The 22,075-nt window shown below is 35.9% G+C and overlaps 3 protein-coding genes across 4 annotated transcripts; 1 reads left to right on the plus strand and 2 right to left on the minus strand.

Annotated features, from left to right (window-relative positions):
* Window positions 1–153: 153 nt before the first annotated feature.
* LOC6582903 (multiple epidermal growth factor-like domains protein 10) lies at window positions 154–5,760 on the minus strand. The gene is made up of 5 exons (XM_044010305.1): window positions 5,651–5,760; window positions 4,106–5,589; window positions 3,761–3,894; window positions 1,542–1,576; window positions 154–1,473 (listed from the first exon to the last, which is right to left on the minus strand). Exons 1-5 carry the CDS (start codon window positions 5,691–5,693, stop codon window positions 191–193), a joined length of 2,979 nt encoding a protein of 992 aa, XP_043866240.1. The 5' UTR covers window positions 5,694–5,760; the 3' UTR covers window positions 154–190.
* Window positions 1,921–2,701, minus strand: LOC116804301. 2 transcript variants are annotated; one of them, XM_032730937.2, is made up of 3 exons: window positions 2,605–2,701; window positions 2,387–2,536; window positions 1,921–2,331 (listed from the first exon to the last, which is right to left on the minus strand). In XM_032730937.2, exons 1-3 carry the CDS (start codon window positions 2,636–2,638, stop codon window positions 2,276–2,278), a joined length of 240 nt encoding a protein of 79 aa, XP_032586828.1. In that variant the 5' UTR covers window positions 2,639–2,701; the 3' UTR covers window positions 1,921–2,275. The 2 variants fall into 2 exon arrangements, with proteins under 2 accessions (XP_032586828.1, XP_032586826.1); XM_032730935.2 differs by having other exon boundaries at window positions 2,069–2,536; window positions 2,605–2,700.
* Window positions 5,761–12,327: 6,567 nt separating the features above from the next.
* Window positions 12,328–14,305, plus strand: LOC6582905 (peritrophin-48). Its single transcript, XM_032731512.2, has 2 exons — window positions 12,328–12,518; window positions 13,231–14,305. Exons 1-2 carry the CDS (start codon window positions 12,512–12,514, stop codon window positions 14,283–14,285), a joined length of 1,062 nt encoding a protein of 353 aa, XP_032587403.1. The 5' UTR covers window positions 12,328–12,511; the 3' UTR covers window positions 14,286–14,305.
* The last annotated feature ends 7,770 nt before the right edge of the window (window positions 14,306–22,075 follow it).

Here is a 22,075-nt window from a genome sequence, read left to right on the forward strand (position 1 = left end):
AATACTAGATAAACTAAATACATAATACCATGTAAACTTTCATTTTCAGATCATAAATCTTTTCAAAAATCTATTCATCATATCATACAGTTTCTGGATCGTAAACCATTTTCATAGCTGGCCAAATATATTTTTGAAAACTCAGAATGGATGTCTGGGAATGCTGCTTTAAATATGTTTATTAAGAAGTTTAGCAGTCAGAATTATCTGGCCAGTCACACGCGAGAACCTGCTGGTTGAAAACCAAGCCGGCGCTACAGGTGAAGGCAACCTCACACTCACACTGGCATACAATATAGCCTCCGCTGCATTTATTCTTGTCATCGACTAACATGGTGCCATCGCGTTTTCCAAGACAACGACCCTTGCTCTCACAGTAGGTGCCGGAGGGGCCGGCTGTGGGTCCGCTTGGCGGTGGGCTACCATCATCGCATTGGACAACATCGGGATAGTCGCATTCCTTGGTAATATTGTTGAACTGCAGATTGTTGGGACAGTTCTGCTGGATCACATTGCCATATAGACATTGAATGAATGCCGAGCAGTTCTTCTCGACGGGTCCAATCCAATTGTTAGGCATATCACAGCATTCGGCATCGCAGACCTTGGGAATACAAACACCGTTCTCATCAATAACGCAAGCACCCAGCGAATTATCGAAATAGGTTTGAGCAGGGCATTTTCTCTGGACAAACTTATTATCCACACACTCGTAGAAACCAGCACAGTTAGATTCATCTGGCTTAAGAACGCCATCCTTACAGCCTACTGAAACGCACTGACCATTATCCTGCTCACACTGTTTGCTAGCCGCGTTCCAGTAGTCACCAGAGTTGCAGGAAGCGGAGACATATTGTCCGTTCTGACAGACCAGATATTTGGTGCAGTCCGAAGCATCTGCCTGGGTATCTCCATTTGAGCATGGAGCCTGAGTAACGCACTGACCATTATCCTGCTCACACTGTTTGCTAGCCGCGTTCCAGTAGTCACCAGAGTTGCAGGAAGCGGAGACATATTGTCCGTTCTGACAGACCAGATATTTGGTGCAGTCCGAAGCATCTGCCTGGGTATCTCCATTTGTGCATGGAGCCTGAGTAACGCACTGACCATTATCCTGCTCACACTGTTTGCTAGCTGAGTTCCAGTAGTCACCAGAGTTGCAGGAAGCGGAGACATATTCTCCGTTCTTGCAGACCAGATATTTGGTGCAGTCTGAATCATCTGCCTTGACATCCCCATCTGTACATGTGCAGGGAGCTACAGTAACGCATTGGCCATTGTCGTCTTCACATTGTTTGGTATCTCTATTCCAGTACTGTCCGCTTGGGCAGGACTTAAGAACAAACTTTCCCGTACAGCAGCCGTAGTATTGCGTGCAATCGTTTTCGTCGGGCTTGGTATCGCCAACCTCACAGCAATCATCATCGGCCACGGCTCCCAAGACTAAGGCCATGGCAACGAAGAGGAGATACGCTGCAAGTGGATAGATGAATCAAGTATAATATTGATATTATGGCAGAGAATGAATTTTGTTAACTTACCGAAATTTAAGTTTCTTCGGTTAGCCATTTTCGCACTTTGCTTATTGAACGACTATTACCTAGGTAGAGAATTCGTCAACTAACTTTTTCTGGTCCAAGTCTCAGCTTTTATATTTTTCCGCAATTAAAATAATTAAATGCTTCTGCCTAAAAACGGATGCAGCTACCAGCAGATAAAATGGAAACCAGTGCTACTGATCATATCGAGCATATATTCGAACACAACACAACAAAGATTGCTTATCAAACTTCTAAAAATGTTTAAAAGAAAGTATGAATTGATGAATCAAGATAACGAGATATATATCTCATTGACCTAAACACTCAATACACAATAGTAGAGAGTATAGCATACTCTAGGGCGAGAAACCAGGAAAATAAATAAAGTCAATTTATTAAGGAGGGCTTAAAATCATTAAAAACTAAAACTAATCTCACACTATTTTTCCATTTGTCCAATTGTTTTATTTTAGGAGTACTCGAAATTATGTAAATTTAATTGGAATTCCTTAAATTCTTTAAAGATTTTTCCAATTAATCAAGTATTTTTTTTTTTGTAGCTTTTATTTTGTTATTGTTGTTATTGTTATTTTTACATGAATTTCTTTTCCAATTTCAATTCGACACGCTTTAAAATGTGGTTGTGGAATTACCTTTGGTATCTCCTACACACGCCATGATTGTTGTATCAAAGTAAGTGCCATGGGCACATTTCTGACTCACGAATTGTCCCATCACACAGAGAAAATAGGCCGCACAGTCTTGCGGATCGAGTTGAATATCGTTCTCCCTACATTCAGCCGCATCAGATTTACATGATTGCATAGTGGAATTCCAATAGCTACCAGTTTCACAAGTCTTATGAACTAAAGTTCCACCGCAGCAGACATAATAGCTGATACCATCATTCGGATCCTCCTGGGTTTCGCCCTCTATGCAACAGTTTCTGGCTAGCGATGCGATTGAATGCCATAATAGAATGCCCACGAGGAAGACTATATGATAAATTCAAATCCTTAAAATCTCCAAAAGCTTTCTGCTCCTTCACAATTCATATGTTTACCGTATTGCTGATGCTGTAAACGTTCGAAGTACATTTTCAACTGTAATTAGCTTGAAGCACGAGTGTTTACTAAACAGCTGCCTGTTTCTCTCACCTTTTATATTATTCGCCTATCAAAATTATGATATTTTTTCCCGTCAGATAATAGAGTCTGATAATATATTACACGACTATCAATATCTAGGGTCTTACAAGACTCGTCCGATATACTGTAAATTATTTTAATTAATTGTTTAGCTAATTGCTGAAAATTTCCAATAACGTCGGTAAGCAATTTATGGTTTATATTGAACTTTACCCGGCAACTACCCGGCAAGCCCCTTTTTACCCCTTTCAAATCATTGAGCAAGTAAACACAAAGAGCTTAATCGTAATCATATGTAGTTAAAAGCTAATACGTTGATTGAAAATCTCTAGTGGCCAAGTAATAAAACTCTTATCTTATCTAAATCTTTGTTAATGACTGATAAGACCTTTGGAAGATCCAAATAAACTTTTTATAATTTCTTAGTATTGCCTTAACTGAAGTAATATATGGGTAACTGTTTGACTTGCTGTTGTCTGACTAAAGAATCACAGCTGGAGCTATAAGAGGACAAATATATTCAAGTCTAATCGTAAATACAAAAAAAATGCGCATATCAACTGCAAACTTATAATAGTTATAATTAATTACTTATCTTCATATTGATTATTTTGTAATATATTAGTCACATTAATATTATTATTATAAACTTCGAGCTCGGCTGAATTTAAGCAATTATATAATTGAATTGGTAACAATAAAGAGATCGGGAAATGCTCTGCGGCAGAAAATGTGGACCCGGACGGATGGAACACTGCTACGAAGTACAGCTAGAGCACACAGAGAAATACATATGCATATTGATAATAATTATACAGATACCAATTGGTGGCTTAGTAAATCGGAAAAGATATCAACAATTTGCAATGTTTGACAATGGATGAGTATTCTACAGTCGGTAGTGCCCATTTTAACTGTAATTCTCATTTTCAGTATCAGTATTATTATCATTATTAATATTTATATATATAAATATACATATATAATTAAACAAACATTTAAATAAAATAAGTACAATATTTAAATATAAATTATTATAAATTATTTAAGATAATAAGTTGAAGCACTTACCAGTCAATCCACTGCAATGCACTACAACTGTCCAGCTGCAGATCTCCTATACCACTGATCAAGCGCTTCAAAAGATGAGCCTTTATATAGGAGATCGAACCTGCTCGAACGCCGTTGAAGCTCAAGAGCCTTGCCTGAACAGTCGGGCGATGTGTATTAGCTCTGTAAATTGAGTAATATAGGAAGAGAGGCGAGCACAGCTAAATCTACGCCGCTCAGCTCAAGAGTTCAAGCGGCCTCCTTAGTTCCAACTCAAACATGTTGAGTAGATTGAAAGGAATTTTATTATTTTATTTTTATTTATCATTTATTATTGTTAATTTATTTTTCATTTAATTAAAGAGAGCAGCCGGCTTGGTCAGGATAATTGCACGTGGACAATTTGGTATCCCAGTAGAGACCTGGCGAGCACTCCATGGGCACCTCACACTCGCACTGGCAGACGACGTAGCCGCTGCAGCTGGTCAGGGATGGGAAATAGGTGCCTTCGCGCTGTCCCAGGCAGCGGCCGTTGCTTTCACAGGAAATGCCCGAGGGTCCGGCTTCCGGGCCAGTTGGTGGCGAATACGGCCAATCACATTTAACATTTTGGGGATAGTCACAGATCTTGGTCTTGGCGTCATAGAGCAAATTATTGGGACAGATCTGCTCTATGGCACAGTTGAAATTACATTTGTAGAACTTGTTGCACACACCGTTAATGGGGAAGAGTTCGCCCTCCGGCTGGTTCTGGCAAATAGTCTCGGTGTTCGGGCAGACGACATCTGGCACATAGTCCGGCGCATAATCGCACTGATCGGAAGTGGCATTGTAGATCAGACCATCGGGACATATGACAGCGCTGCTGCCACTACCGCCGCCGCTACCACCGCTACCGCCGTCACTACCGCCATCCGTATTTGGTACATTATCCCAGTCACAAGCCTGAACCGCCTCATTGAATTTGGTATTCGCATCGCAGGGCATGGCAATGGGACACTGGCACTGGCAAACGAAGTAGCCATTGGTATCCGGATCAGCAAACATCTTACCATCCCGTTGGCCGGCGCAAATCCCCTGATCGCTGCAAGTGGTGCCCGATGGACCCACCACCTCACCATCACTGTCGTCTGTGGTCACTGGCTTGCAGTCCACGTCCCACGGATAATTGCAGATGCCTTCAATGGGATCGAAGTAGAGGCCGCTGGGACAGATCTGCTCCGTGCTGCAGCCGTGATTGCATTGAATAAACTTCGTGCAGACGCCAGGCAGCTGCAGCAAAGCTCCGTCCGGCTGATTTACACAATCCGGACGCTTGTCGACGCAGAAGTCGGGCACGTCACCACCACCGCCTGGTGGTGCCACCGGACTATCGGTTGGACTGGGACCAGGAGCGGGCTCCGTATTGTAGGTAGTCTCCCCCTCAGACGTCGTCTCATCGGGCACTGTCTCTGTCACACCTATATCCGGACTGCTTGTGGGGCCGGTGGGCTTCGTGGTACTCTCCACCGGCTGACAGGGCGTAGTCTGCTCCGGAACACTGGGCTCATCGGGACACTGCTCGGCACAACAGGTGCACACACAATCCTCGTCGGCGACCGCCTTGCCGAACGGCAAGAGACCCGTACAAACGGCACGCCACTGGAAATCGCATTCACCCAGCTCCGAGTTGAAGTGCAGGCCACGTGGACAGCGGCGAATCTGCGCAACTTCACGATCTTCGCACACCGCAAATCGAGCACAATCCAAGGGCAAGGCCAGACGCGTTCCATCCTCCGCATTGGAGCAAATAGTCGCCCATTGCGCCAGCGAGCTATGAGCTCCAATCAGCAAGAGCAAGCCGATTGAGACTGTGTGAAGGTAAATCACGGAATGAATGAATGAATGTATTTAAATCCATTTGCTATTTACCAATTTCTTTCTTGAATTTGCACATTTCTCCTCGCCAGAACATCGAGCGCAACTAATTGCCGTTCGAGCTGGCTCAGTGGCATTTATGGAAGTGGAAAGCAAAAATTTGGGCAACAAATTGTATTTGTATTGCCCATATAGTATATCAAATCAGTAGTCAATCGTCTTGATAATACCAATAAACGTATTTACCTCTTGATTAGTTCTCTTCGCTCTGTTATCAGAGGAGCTTGGGCCCGCTGCAGGCATCGCGTGTGTAATTACGCACTTGTTGCGGGATCCCAAAGTCTCTTATCGACAACAACTATCATTGTCGGAAAAAAAAACTTCTTCAACTTGGAGCCATGCTCAATATTCGCAAAATGCCGACACTCACAACTTGTTGAAAGCGTTAATTTCCATTCTTCCTCTAGCGATAAGGCAGCTTTCTCACTCTCTGTCTCACCTCATTGATATCAGAGACACACTTAAAGGTTCATTCATTTGGCAATTGTTTAACATTCTTTTAGCTATTAACTCCATTGTTCAAAAGCACCGATTGCAATCTCTAGGCAAATAACAACATGGGCGCACTTAACTGGTCTTACGCGTTTTTATTATGTGAACTGCAATTAATATTGTACATTATTACAAGCACAAGTCTTTTAAGCTAGTCGGCTTTTCTGATTACAAACAAATCGTTAACTAACTAAACTGATTATGTGATTATATATATATATTATGTTATTTATATATATATATATATATATATATATATATATATATATATATATATATATATATATATATATATACAGTAGACGGCATAAGTATTTTGACAAAATGAAATGCGTGTATTGCTGGTTAATTATATGTCTTGTATAGAGAAATTATAGAAACTCTAAGATATGCACCAAATATTTTTGTCACAGCAAATTTATATAAATAAATTCATAGCTCATATTCAGGAGCATCACTCGCACTCAACAAATCAAAACACCTCCACATTTGCCGAAGACATAATTGCATTTGCACCATATCGTCCAACAACACCCCCATTCCCTCCGTTTCCAGCCTAAAAATCTTAGGCCTAACACTAAATAATAAATATAGATGGGACTCCCATATAAAAGCAATACAACCGGCGCTAACAAAAAAACTAAATATAATAAAATTCCTTGCCAATCCCAAACAAAATTGCAGCACCCATACCCTCATAAACATTACAAAAGCTACGCTTCTATCAAAAATAGAATATGGGATTTTCATATACGGCCATGCCCCCAAATCAACCCTCAATAGACTTAAAACCTTACTTAACGCCGCAATCCGCATATCCCTTGGAGCACTACGCTCGACCCCTATCCCCAACTTGCTTTTCGAATCAAATATACCCACAATAGAACAAAAAAGAGACCTCATCACAGCCAAATCCTATAAAACACTCCTAAATAGCTCAGACTCCCCACTCCATAAATACATAAAACGGAACTGCAACCATAGAAACAGCAAACTAACATCAACAGTGCAAAAAATAATAAATTCATGCAAAGAACACAATATCCCCTACCTTCCACCTCCAAACAAAACAATCACCCCCTCATGGTTATTTCCCGCTCCCCTCATCAACACCACACTACACCAATTCAGCAAACCCCACACACCTCCCAGCTCATATAGACAACAATTCGCCAATCTCAAACATATATACAAAGACCATACATTCATTTACACCGACGGCTCACTGCAAAATGACACAGCCACTTTTGCCATTACTACAGAAAATGAAGTCCTAAAAAGATGTATCCTACCCCATTACTCATCCATCCTATCCGCCGAAACCATAGCTATTCTCCATGCCATAGAACTGATCCAAAAAAAAGAACAGGAAAATACATCATTTGCTCCGACTCCCTCTCGTCCCTAAAATCCATCTCCAATACCAACAACAACAACTTATATCCCGCAACCATAAGAACACTCCTTACAAAATCTGCCCCCAAAATAAAACTGTTCTGGGTACCCAGCCACTGTGGCATCGATGGGAATGAGCTTGCCGATATCACAGCCAAATCCACAGCCAAAATGCCCCTCCACTACACCCCAAACTTCAATTCCAAAGATATACACAAATTCCTTGCCAACGAATCATCCAAAAAACTCCATCAAAATATAGAAGTCTGCAACAGTTGGTATCAGCAACTCAACAACCTGACACACACAACCTATTACTTAAAAAACATAAAACAAGAAATTATTACACGCAGCGACCAAGTAAAAATACTAAGACTCCGACTAGGACACACAAGATTTACAAAACAACAATACATCAACCCTGACAACATAATCCCATGCCCCAACTGCAACACCACAACAGACCTCACCATCCAACATATTTTCTTTAACTGTCCCGCAACTTCCCACCTGAAAACCCAAATCTTCCACAACAGCTGCCCCATATCCTTACTCTCAAACCCAACCCCTGAAAACATATGCTCAATAATCAAGTTTCTAAAAATAACAGATTTATACCACCTCATTTAGTTCCCAACCAACAAAACAATGTAAATATGTATATAAATGTAAATGCATAGGATAAGTTAGAGCCGAAGGCCATAGTAGCCAGTGCTGTTAAAATTAAGTTAGATCTTAATTTTTAATTATATCTAACTTTATAAAATAAAATAAATAAATAAATAAATTCATAAATATGCATTAATTGTAATATGCAGATTCAGTACCTAATTAATAAATAAATCAATTTAAAAATAATCTATAATTATAAAAAATGTATGAATATAAAATTTTTTTAAAATTATAAATAAATGAAAATAAATTTTGAAAAATTCGTACATATATATTTCATATTTTAATTTGTCAAATACCAAAAGTATGCAAAGAAATATACTTTTTGCGAATTATTTATATGAATTCTTAAATATATTAATTTTATAACATACTTCTTTATTATTATTATTATTAAGGGTGTCTGTTTTTTTAGTTTTGATAACCTTGAAGTTAAATTTTTTCTGAAATGATATTTATCGCATCGTTGACGAACAACTCATCTAGCTGCAATGCAGTGTGCGTTGTTTCATTATCAACTAAAAAAAAAAAAAAACAACAAGCGTTGTTAAATCCTTCGAAATGCTATTTCTGTGTACTTTCGAGATGTCAAATTAATTTCAGCAAACTCTTATTTTTAATTGGTTTGCAAGCCGTAATTGCTCGCTCTGATTGCTCTTCTGTTCATCATCATCAGTGTATGCACTGTAGCAATCAAATGTTAATTACCTTAGGCCTTCTGCAACACTTTCAATATTTCCTCTGTGCATTCTTCATACTGAAGTTTCAGTTTTTGTGTGCTATAAAGCCAATCGTAAGTGAAAAACTCACGACATTTCTGATTTGAAATTTATCGTAGACTCGTGTAACAATGCTGATCCAAACTAAGAGCAAAACAAAACCATTATATCCTGATTTTCCATTGTCAATGGGTTCAGAATAGCTCTTATATCTTCTGAGATCCTTTTGCTCATACGGACGGACGGACGGACAGACGGACAGACGGACAGGACTATATCGACTAAGCTCGTTGTCCTGATCAAGAATATATATACTTTATGGGGTCTGCGATAATTCCTTCTGCCTGTTACATACTTTTCACAAAACCATTATACCCTGATTTCCCATTTTCAATGGGTTCAGGGTATAAAAAATAATAATATTTTTTTTAAATAATAATAATAATATAAAGAGATAATAAAAGGAGATATTTGTATATTGTGTTTTTTAAAAAATAATAAAAAAATATATATATAATAATAATAATAATAATAATAATAAAGCAAAATTAAAAAATTAAATAAATAAAATATATAAATTGTCATTTTCAATGGGCTTGGGGCTTAAAAATAGTAAATATCCTAAGGCAAGAATAATTAAGTACTGAGAGAATGAAAGAAAGATCTGTATAGAAAATTAATACATATGTATATATGCGTTTAAGTCAATTACATTTGGTATACCAATTATATTATATATCATTTATATTTATATATTATTTATATATACAGTTATATTTATATAAAAACTCGCTGCTGGCTAATCTGTATAAATCAGATTGTTTTATTATTTTAATTACTTCAAATGCCTTTGCAAACATTATAGCCTTAAAGGGTATTGATAGGTCTACTTGACACAAAATAGCTGCTGCCATTGAATAACAGTTTGATAGGTAAGCGATATTAGCACAATTAAGACACAAAACAAACACATGGACAAAAGCAGATGTCAACTGTATATAGAGAAAAGAAATCGCACATATATATATATATATATATGTACACAATATATATGTTTGAGGTATGACATGTACTGTTAGCTATAAATAATTATGCACCTTGATGCACAGCGGTGACTGCGGTGAGTGGCTTCCTGCTTTGGGTCGAGTTAGATGGGATCCGCATTTGAAACTGAGACCGAGACAATTCTAATTATTTCTTTTAGAGAAACATACGCTGAGGTACGCTTGAATTAAATTACACCAATGCAAAGAAGACTCAACTAAGCCTTAAGAAAGAGTAGTAGCTGCAGTTGAAGAAGAGCAACAAATGTAAATAGCTTTCGGGGCTAGACGCATGATGGATTTGATCCATGGCTGGCAAAAGTTCGGTTTATGGGTATACATTACATGGTAAGTGTTTGTTGTGCCCAATGTAGGGTATGCACAGACACAAACAGACACGCACACTAAAACACATATAAACAGCTATGCATATGCATAGTGAGAAGGAGGACACCGGGTCCAGCAAGGGAAATACGAGTTGATCGACACACAGTCAGAGCGTAAGGGACAAGCGTACGCTCGGGTCTATTGTAAAAATCTTCTCAGGTGTAACAGGTTTCTCAGATTTAAGCGCAGCGCTGCGCTTGTCGCCCAAACAGTCGTCTGTGACACGTTCGCTCGTCTCGTTATCAGTCGTGATCGCGTTCGCTCAAAAAAAAATTATATAAATAAAAAAAATGAAGTAGTGCCTAGATAATATTATCTATTATGCCACACACCCAGCAGACATCAAACACCACACCAGTTCAAATTGAAGAACTGAGATCGATTGGTGCATAGATAACGCCCAAAAAGTCATTTTATTTCAATTCTAGCACCATTCGAAATCAGTGCTTTTTATTGGAACCGATCAACGGTGTATGGGAACAAGTGTCTAACAGTGATCTATGAATATGTTGCGAAAGAAAGAATTGAACTGTCTATATAAATGTTAATAAACTATATTTATCTGCTGTTATTTGTATATATGTATATGTATATATATTTATGCTTGCTGTCTCTCTTCTTGTAAGTATGTGAGCCGCGTTCAGGTTCGGAAGCCCCCAAAGTGCAGCTACACTTCGCAGTGATTCAAACAGCAAACTACACAATGTGATTCACATTATATATAAAATAAATACATATCTATATCTATATGACTTACATATCACATAGAAAATTTCCCAATTCTGGAATGTGATATTTTTTTATTAATATTATTTTCTGTTTAGTTCTAAGCACTACCATAAATCAAGAAATTTCGAGCTGATTTTGTGTATATAGTAAAAATTTAATGACTCAATTTTTGAATATTATTTATTGAGTTCAGTTAAGGGGCTAAGAGATGGGTAAGAAAAAGGTATATTAGCTATGGTAGTTTGCATTGCTTCGACAACTACTGTGATTAGACTGTTCTGAGTAGCATGCAGGGTATTTATTTCATTAATGAAAAGTATTTAAAATATTTCAAATTTTAGTATTTTTAAATTTAATTTAGGGTTGTCACGAAAAGTATATGATATTACTACATTTTATTTATAAACAATAACACTTAAATTAATTGAAATGACATGAATGTCTAATCAATATATTAAAATTCTTCAAAAACTCCTAAAATAAAAATTAAAAAAAAAATAAAAAGTCTTATAAAAACGCTAAAACAATTTATTTATTTTAATATCATTTCATTTTAAATTATACAAAAATTCACACACAAATAAATATCTAAATCAGCTGTAAATTAAAAAATTAAAAAAGCTAACAATTACCTTTAAATTTAAATTAAATAAAAATTTAAATATCACCAAATAAATAAATACTAACATTTAATTAATAAAAAAAATAATCAAATTTAAATTTAAGAAAAATACCAACAAATTATAAATCGTATATATCAATATATATGTATAAAATAGCCTTCATTAAGTTGAACCTTTCGCTTGCGTGCTGGGGCACAACGTCAACATCCTTATCATCTGAAGAGACACATGTAGTAGCTTCACTAATTGAATTATTTACACCTGTTATTAAAGGCGGCAGCAATTTGAAAATAATTACTGTGAACCTTTTATCAATTATTCGGCCACATTGTAAATCAACGTTAGCTAATAATAAATTAGGACAAACCAAAAACGAAGTAGAGTACAAATTAATCATGCCAAGAAACACATGTTTCATCAATTCGACATCAAGAATTCCCAATGAGAGAGATACTCAGTATCATTTCTTGGGATTTTCCAGCGATTTCCAGAAACTGATCTCGTAAATATTTCCAGCTAAAAATAAAACGAAAACTTTTGCAAATACTTTAGAGACATCTTCGTACATTTTAGTAACTATCTATCTCTCTCTGGCTGGGGGGCGTTCGTCAGGTGTGCATGTGACTTGCCGAATCTTATCTGTTGGGGTGAAACAGTAATTGCTTTCGCATAATATATAGCTCCAACTCGATCTACTGTGAACCAGCTGTGTACGAGTATATAATGGCAAATATTCAAGCGCCCGCAGTTAGTTTGTTGACTTTGTTTACTGTACACAGAAGAGGCGCTTGAGACATGCAAGGTAAATCGATGGTGATTAAAGTGAATATCATTAACAGGAAATCGGAGTATAAAGAAAGCCCTTATTTAAATGTATGTAACAGGCAGAAGGAGGCGTGGCAGTTGCCATAAAGTACAAATATTCTACATCAAGACGTGAAGCTGACTTAAGTGAGATCTAAAACGTCTGTCTGTTCGTGCATCTTTCGATTCACTTGTCCGTCCGCCCGTGCGTTCGTCATTTCATCAATCCGTTCGTCTAACCATGCCGTTTATCCGTTCGTTATTCCATTCGTTAGTTCCTCTATCCGTCAGTACGTTTATCCATTAGTTCGGGTATCTGTGCGTCATTCCGTCAACCTTTCCGCCGCCCATCCGTCTTTCCGTCTATCCGTATATTTCAACCCGTTAATCTAAGAGCCTATAAATGCTGAAGACTCGACACATTTATTGTTGCTCTTATATATCGCGTTGGTTTCAAATCGATAAATACTCTTGTTTTAGTGTTATCGATTACATGCCATATCATAAACTAGATATACAAAATTATAGCTCGGCCATCTTTAGAGCTAGAGTCTCCAAATTTTGAATAAAGATTCATGTGTGGTATATACAATTTTGATTTTTGTTATATTTTGAATAGCTCCTCCAAATTTCATAAAATTCGGAGCTTTATTTCTTGAGTTTCCTTACTTCTTTATTATATTAAAATGAATTCCCTTAACTCGTTATAGATTGGCTGTTGATAACGCTGCTGCCGCTGCTGTTGCTGCTGGCATTGGCCCGGTTCAGTTGGCAAACGGAATACCTGAACGATGGCCAAGACATTTGTCGCCTTTTCGCGGATGGCACCAAATTGCGCAAGCCGGGCTACTGTGATCGTACAGTCATCTGCCAGAATTCCGTTAGTACACCAGGTGAAACATGCACAGGCGACAAGCCCTTTTTCAGTTTGGCCAAGGGCTCGTGCCAAAAGACGCTAGAGTCCACGGACACGTATTGCAAATCGCCGTGCACGTCCAAGACCACGGGCTATGTGGGCGACGACTTCAACTGTGCGAATTGGTATTACTGCGAGAAGACGAAGGAGATTGGCAAGGGTGTCTGTGACTATGGCATGTGGTTCGATCAGACGACCAAGATGTGCGCCTATCCCAAGGACGTAGCATGCAATGTCACCTTCGAGCTTTGCCAAGTGATGCCGGTGGGCGCGGAGACGAGGGATCCGTTGCATTGCAATATGTATTTCACATGCAAGGCGGGCAAGAATACGACAATAGCCTGCCAGCCTGGATTCTACTATGATGTGGCTAGAAAGGGTTGCCTGGAGAAGTCTTGGGTGGCGTGTGAGAAGCATCCGTATCCGGATGAAGTGTGCGGCACCAAGAAGTTGGCGAAGCGCAACAAATTCGTTGCCGATGGCGCTACATGTCGGGGATATTATTACTGTCGGGACTTGGGCTCGGGTGTGCCGGACCCCGAACCCGTCTGGCATCAATGTCCCGTGGAAACGTTTTTCAATGAGAAGCTGCAAGCGTGTCAGGATCGCGCCTCACGCCGATGTGAAGAGGATCGTTGCGATGGCCGTGAGTCGGGCAATGAACTGGCCGAGGATCTGGGCTGCCAACACTACCTTGAGTGCAAAAATGGTGCAATGGTTGCCAAGAAAAAATGCGATAATGATATGTATTTCGATGTAGCTACTAAACAGTGTACCACAGAGAAAAGGAGCTATGGCATCTGCAGTGACTCACCAGATCCGTATGATCCCGATAATTGGGCTAAATAAATTACTCAGAGCATTCACTAGCATTATAACAAATTAGTCATTAGGTTAATTTACTAAACTCAATTAAATTATTTGCAAACAGCAAAGCTGAAGCTCTAATAAAACTATGTATGTTGACTGTTAATATTAAAAAAAAAAAAATACTAAATTACTCAAAAAGGTTAAAAGCAAAATGGCAGCTATTCACAATAGTGTTGCAAGTGCATGAAGCAGTGCAGGTAAATTTGTAAAGCAGTTCAGGCTAATTTTGAAATGTGTTGTTGCACTGCTTGTATAGAAGTTGCTGCTGGTGTTGTGTGGGAACTGCTTGAATTGCATACAGCTGTTGGCGCATTTTCATACCCTGAACCCATTGAAAATAGGAATCAGGGTATATGGTTTCGTTAAAAATATGTAACAGGCAGAAAGAGGCGTGGCAAACCACTTTATATATATTCTTGATCAGGGCGATCAGCTGAGCCCGTCTGTATTTTTTTCGAAAGTCCGTGTACACAGCAGGTCAATCGAGTTATTCTCAAAAATCGATAACTCATCCCATCATTTTGTTATCGATTAAAAACATTATCCAAATTGAGTAATAAAATGTTATCTGCTACATCATTGGTGCTTGTCACCAAATTTTGAATATATATTTTTTATATGTACTTACATTTATATTTATGTGAATCATATGATTATGTTTCCACAGCTTCATATTATTCAGCATTTGGCATTGATGTACTTTTAACCGAGTCTTGTAGCATTCAGCTTTTGTCATGCAGCTGCCCTAACTCAAGTTTCAAGTTTTACTTTTGTCGCATTTACTAGAAGAGTTGAGCCCAGTTTCTTAATCATTCATAAGGCTATGCCTTTTATTTAGAGAGCAAATTCTGATCAATATTTCCACAAGTTTCATAGATGAAGCATCCATGGAGTGTCATATCATTCAGCTTTTGTCATGCAGCCTTAGAGCATTTAGCCTCTGCCATAAATTTGCTAGAAGATCTAAACTAAGAACATTTTCTGTGAATCATGAATATGTTTTCTATTTCGTGAACTCATTAGTCATATTATTCAGTCTTTGGGATTGATGCCTTACATCGAGTCTTGTAGCATTCAGCTTTTGTCATGCAGCTGCATTAACTCAAGTTTCAAGCAAATATGATCAATATTTCCACATGTTTCATATATGTCGATTGAAATCGATAAATAGTTATCGAAATCGATAAATAGTTATCGAAATCGATAAATAGTTATCGAAATCGGTAAATAGTTATCGAAATCGATAAATAGTTATCGAAATCGATAAATAGCTATTGTAGCATTCAGCTTTTGTCATGCAGCTGCCCTAATTCAAGTTTCAAGTTTTATTTTTCTCACATTCACTAGATGAGTTCAGCCCAGTTTCTTAATCATTCATAAGGCTATGCCTTTTATTTAACGAGTAAATTCCGACCAATATTTCCACAAGTTTCATAGATGAAGCATCCATGGAGTGTCATATCAATCAGCTTTTGTCATGCAGTGTCAGAGCATTTTAGCCTCTGCAATAAATTTTCTAAAAGATCTAAACTAAGAGCATTTATATTTCTGTGAATCATGAATATGAATATGATTTCATGAACAATGAATTCATTATTCAGCTTTGGCATTGGTGTACCTTACATCGAGTCTTGTAGCATTCAGCTTTTGTCATGCAGCTGCCTTAACTCAAATTTCAAGCAAATATGACAAATATTTTCCCATGTTTCATATATATCGATAAATAGTTATCGAAATCGATAAATAGTTATCGAAATCGATAAATAGTTATCGAAATCGATAAATAGTTATCGAAATCGATAAATAGTTATCGAAATCGATAAATAGTTATTGTAGCATTCAGCTTTTGTCATGCAGCTGCCCTAATTCAAGTTTCAAGTTTTATTTTTCTCACATTCACTAGATGAGTTCAGCCCAGTTTCTTATCATTCATAAGGCTATGCCTTTTATTTAACGAGTAAATTCCGACCAATATTTCCACAAGTTTCATAGATGAAGCATCCATGGAGTGTCATATCAATCAGCTTTTGTCATGCAGTATCAGAGCATTTTAGCCTCTGCAATACATTTTCTAAAAGATCTAAACTAGGAGCATTTATATTTCTGTGAATCATAAATATGTGTTCTCTATTATCATAAACAATGAATTCATATTATTCAGTCATTGGCATTGATGTACCTTACATCGAGTCTTATAGCATTCAGCTTTTGTCATGCAGCTGCCTTAACTCAAGTCTCAAGCAAATATGATCAATATTTCCACATGTTTCATATAGTCGATAAATAGTTATCGAAATCGATAAATAGTTATCGAAATCGATAAATAGTTATCGAAACCGATAAATATTCATCGAAATCGATAAATAGGTATCGAAATCGATAAATAGTTATCGAAATCGATACATAGTTATCGAAATTTATAAATAGTTATTGTAGCATTCAGCTTCAGTCATGCAGCTGCCCTAATTCAAATTTCAAGTTTTATTTTTCTCACATTCACTAGAAGAGTTGGCCCACATTTCTGGGGCATTCATGGAGCTATATTTTTTTCCTGAAAAAATAAATTATGAACAATATTTCCACAAGTTTTATTAATGCACCTTCCATCGTCTCGTAGCATTCAGCTTTTGTCATGCAGCTGCCCTAATTCAAGTTTCAATTCTTGTTTTTGTAACATTCACTAGATGAGTTCAGCCCAGTTTCTTAATCATTCATAAGGCTATGCCTTTAATTTAACGAGTAAATTCCGACCAATATTTCCACAAGTTTCATAGATGAAGCATCCATGGAGTGTCATATCAATCAGCTTTTGTCATGCAGTGTCAGAGCATTTTAGCCTCTGCAATAAATTTTCTAAAAGATCTAAACTAAGAGCATTTATATTTCTGTGAATCATGAATATGAATATGATTTCATGAACAATGAATTCATTATTCAGCTTTGGCATTGGTGTACCTTACATCGAGTCTTGTAGCATTCAGCTTTTGTCATGCAGCTGCCTTAACTCAAATTTCAAGCAATTATGACAAATATTTTCCCATGTTTCATATATATCGATAAATAATTATCGAAATCGATAAATAGTTATCGAAAGCGATAAATAGTTATTGAAAGCGATAAATAGTTATCGAAATCGATAAATAGTTATCGAATTCGATAAATAGTTATCGAAATCGATAAATAGTTATCGAAATCGATAAATAGTTATCGGAATCGATAAATAGTTATCGAAATCGATAAATTGTTATCGAGGAATCATCGACATGGTTGATAAACTGATGGCTTGATGATAGATTGCTAGATTTATAGATTTAAAATGCTTTATGTAACTTAAGTCAGCGCTTACACAAGCTTCATAGTATGCCTGCGGGTGTGTGTCTGTGTGTGCTTCTTATGTGAGCAGAAAGACGCGAAGAATTATTGATATATCAGTTCCTCGTAGGGTTCAGGGGATTTCGTAGTCGAGCAGTGTCGACTAGAGCTTTCTTACTTGTTTCTTGTATAGTTTTATGCATATACATATATATATATATATATATATATATTTAATATGACAAATTTATTAAATTTTTCCCTTGCATATAAAAGCTATATGTATGTGCATGTAAGTAGGTATGTTTATATACATATGTTATATATGCTAGCTATACGGCTCTCAAATTGAACTCTGGGCTCGGTTTGATTGTGTGAGAACGGCATAGTAAGGCTATGTATCACAATCAAACCGCACTAGAACTATTTGGCTCTCCTCTTTTAGCTTAATTTGACTGTCTGTAATACATAGCCCTACTATGCGATTCTCACACAGTCAAACCGAGCTCAGAGATAATTAGTTGCCTTCCTTTAGTTGCTTCATATTTAATTACTTACAATGAATGATATACATATACATTTATGAGAATGCTCAGCTTCTTTAATATAAACCAAAAATTTGCTGCTTTAATTAATATTTTAATAATATCTAGAGTAATTTGTAGAAACAAGAAACTGAAGCAATATATGCCAAAAAGTATATTAAAAGTATTATTAAATTAATATGATTTATTAATAATACAAATTGATCAAATTAAATTTTATATTTTTTCATAAATATATAAATATAAATATTATTATTTACAAATTTTATATTTTTTAATTTATTGCAGAAATGCACAATGAATTTCTAAAAATGGGCAGCTCTTCCCATTCCACTTTTCCTGCTGATTGTTTTACACTGACCCAATGCGTTTGTGGGTATTTTCGTATGCCACATTCCCGCCCCGTTGGCAACCAAGGCAACTGTTTGTGGAATGGAACATTGTGGAGTAATTATCTGCCAGACGGAAGAAGCTCCAACTCCGTTGCATTCAGAGGGTAGTTCAAGCGCCCACACCCAAGAGAGACAGAGACAGACAGAGAGAGAGAGAGAGAGAGAGAGTCATAATGCGAGAGAGAGAGAGAGAGCGAACGAGCCTGTGCGAAAACTCCATTTTGCAGTGCTGCAGGCTGCTGCAAAATTTCGCTTTTTTCCATGTAGAGACTTTCCCTGTAGTTTTCATTTTAGACTTCGATGTGACATGAAAAGCAAAGCGAGAGACAAAAGCAAAAAGAACGCAACGTGGGAGTGTGTTAGTAAGGCTAATTGGCTTTGATGCTGCGTCTGACTGAGCGGCAATTTTTTCAAAAACTGAAAAAAAGGAAGAAGCAGACAATTAACTATTTTTTATTATTGAAGAGACATGCATCAAACTGTAAATATAAGAAAGGGAAGCTAATTGCTTACAATTATTAAAATTAAATTGAGGCATAAGTTAAGTGGCGTTAAATTGTTGTTTTGGTTTAATACGATATTTTGGTTTTTAGTTAATCATATAATTAATTAGAATAATAAATTAAATTAAAGAAATGAACAACTATTTTAATATGTTTTTTCATAATTTTAGCGAATTTTTTTAATATAAATACAGTAAAATTAATTAAATATTAGAGTTTATAATATTAGAAAAAATCCTTTTTATTTGTTGAATTTTATATTTATATAATAAAATAAAAATATATATATATATATATATTTTAATTCGGTTTTTTTTTTAATCTTAGCCAGATTGAATATAAATACAATTAAATTTAATTAAATATTGAATATTATAATATTTAAAAAAATCCTTGGTGTTTTTTTTTAAATATATATTTGTTATATAATAAAATTTTTAAACATATATATATATATTTTTTTGTTTTTAATTTTCAGAATATTTTTAATTAAAAAATGTATTATTTTTTAATTTAATTTTTTGAAAATATTTAATTATTTTATTTTATATTTACATACATATGGAACCTGGAGCTAAACCGCATTAACGCATTAATATGTGATCATATATAATCCTACCTAATGTAAGGATTAAAGAAGAAGAAGAAGAGGAAGTTGTTCCTCCTTGTGAATGTATTTCCGTTGCTCTCTCTGTGTTTGCATATTTGATATAGCCTGGAGCATTATCTCTAATCAGGTCAGACCGCCTATGGTATGGCCAGAGCTAATAATAAATCCCAAATGGAGATAATCGCCTTTAAGCATAACTCGTTTATTAGAGTGAAACTCATCTGCAAATAGAGCTGAGGCGGGTCTTGACTAATGTCTGGAGAATCTATGATTGTTGTGTATAAATTGAGGTGTATATTGGTGTGTGTGTGTGTGTGAATGTGTCGGTGTGTGGGGCACTCAGACAACACCCTGTGAGTTGTGCGCACTCACTAAGGGTTGTGTCTGCCCCATGAAGCATTGCAACAATTTGCTATAAGTACTTAAAACTGTTTGTTGTTGTTGTTGTTGTTGATATTTGGACAACATTTGTTAGTTGCAGCCGAGTCTCACCTTGTTACCAATTTTGTTTGCCTGTTCATTTTAATTATACATATATATGTATATGTGTGCACTGTGTATATATGTGTAGGTGTGTGTGTGTGTGTGTGTGTGTGTGTGTGTGTGCGTGTATGTGTGTATATATGCTTTGCGAATGTTAGAAAGTTTCCACCCCCTTTTTGTGTGTGTCGGATCCAAGCTTCTGCTCCCTTGTTGGTTTCACTGCCATTCGACGCGTCACGTTTGCCGCTTGCCACATGCCGCACTTGCCTCTCTCTGGCCATGGCCATGGCCAGTGTCTGCCATTTTGGCTTTTCCTGCAGGAAGCTTGCATATTTTACGTGCTACACGCTGTTGTTGTTGTTGTTGTTGTTGTTGCTTTTGCCTGTCTGTGCGGGCATCTGTGTCTGTGCCTCGACTCTGTCCTCCTCTGTGCACTGTGCTGTGCACTCTGTGCTGGTGCCCCAACTCTTCACTTTTATCGATTGAATTGTGTCTCAGGCTGTGAAATACAGGTCATTGATCTGCTTGTGCTTGCTTTTTCGCCGCCATCAGCCAAACGAAATACGCCTCATTTTCATCTAGATTGAGAATGGGCCGAGTTGTTGCGAGTGGCAAGTGGCAAGTGGAGTACGAAATGCCGGCGAACCGGGAAGTGGACGCCAGCCAGCATCGAATGTGCCAGACACTTTGCGAGTCCAGCTCGACTGATAAACGAACTCTGATTGTGCGCAGAAATAATGCTTATGATAGATGGTTTAGATTTCGTAGTTAGAAAACTATTTGTATATAAATAATATAGAAATTTTTGTATAACATTTATATATTTAAGTGAGGATGAACTGCTCCAATACCTTCATAAACATATATTCCAATAAAGAATCTCATCCATTATAAATGTGAGGTATAAATATAACAATAAACAATAAATATACTACATATAATTATTGAATAAATAATAATAAGTATAAGCAAATAATTTAAATAATATTTAAATACAACAATAAACAATAAATATAGCTTAATGAATTTAAATAAAATCGCAAAAATACTGAAAAAAAAAATATATATATGTATTTAACTAAAGAGATATATTATATAAAATCAATGAAACTAAAAAATAAATAAATATTAATAAAAAATAAAATTAGTAATAAATCGATCAAACTAAATAAAATGGGAGATTATTTTTTTAAATTGTAAAATAAATAAATTATGTATATTTATATTTTGTATTATTTGATTTCTTATTATTAATTTTATAAATATTTATTTATTATATTATTAATATTTAATTAAAATAAATATAATTGTAACTACCAAAAATATTTAAATTTTAAATTATATATATTCAAATTCTACCTTAAAACAACAAAAACTAAATATAACTTTTTATAATTATAGTAAAATCAATATAATTAAATTAAATTTTACAAAACTGATCAAAACAGTTTTTTTTTGTTTTAAATTTAATTATATAATATTGAATGATAATATAAATATATTATATGTATTTTTACTACCATAAATTGTGCTGCATACCTGGAGCTGCGCTTCAATTGCAATGCAGTTTCAATGCGATGAATATTTGAATAAGTAGAGTAAGAATATTCCAGAAAATTAATTACTACTCTACTTGCAATCATTAAAATTAATAATTAAAGACATTTTTTTTAATAAAATATCAAACTTATTTAATAAATAATAATAATAAAAGAAATATATAAACACATAAATATATTTTCCTTTTTTTTTAGCCTAAATTGTATATTATGAAATTAATAATGATTAAATATTATATACATTATTTTCATTTTAGCTATACCTAAATATATAGCAATGTAATCAATTCAGGTAAAGTTTTAGACTTATCCTATTGTTAATGGTTAATCAAGGTATATCATAAAATTTTATACAAACTTTAACT

Source organism: Drosophila mojavensis, unplaced genomic scaffold (assembly GCF_018153725.1).
Source record: "Drosophila mojavensis isolate 15081-1352.22 unplaced genomic scaffold, ASM1815372v1 contig_74, whole genome shotgun sequence".
Classification (NCBI taxonomy): domain Eukaryota; kingdom Metazoa; phylum Arthropoda; class Insecta; order Diptera; family Drosophilidae; genus Drosophila; species Drosophila mojavensis.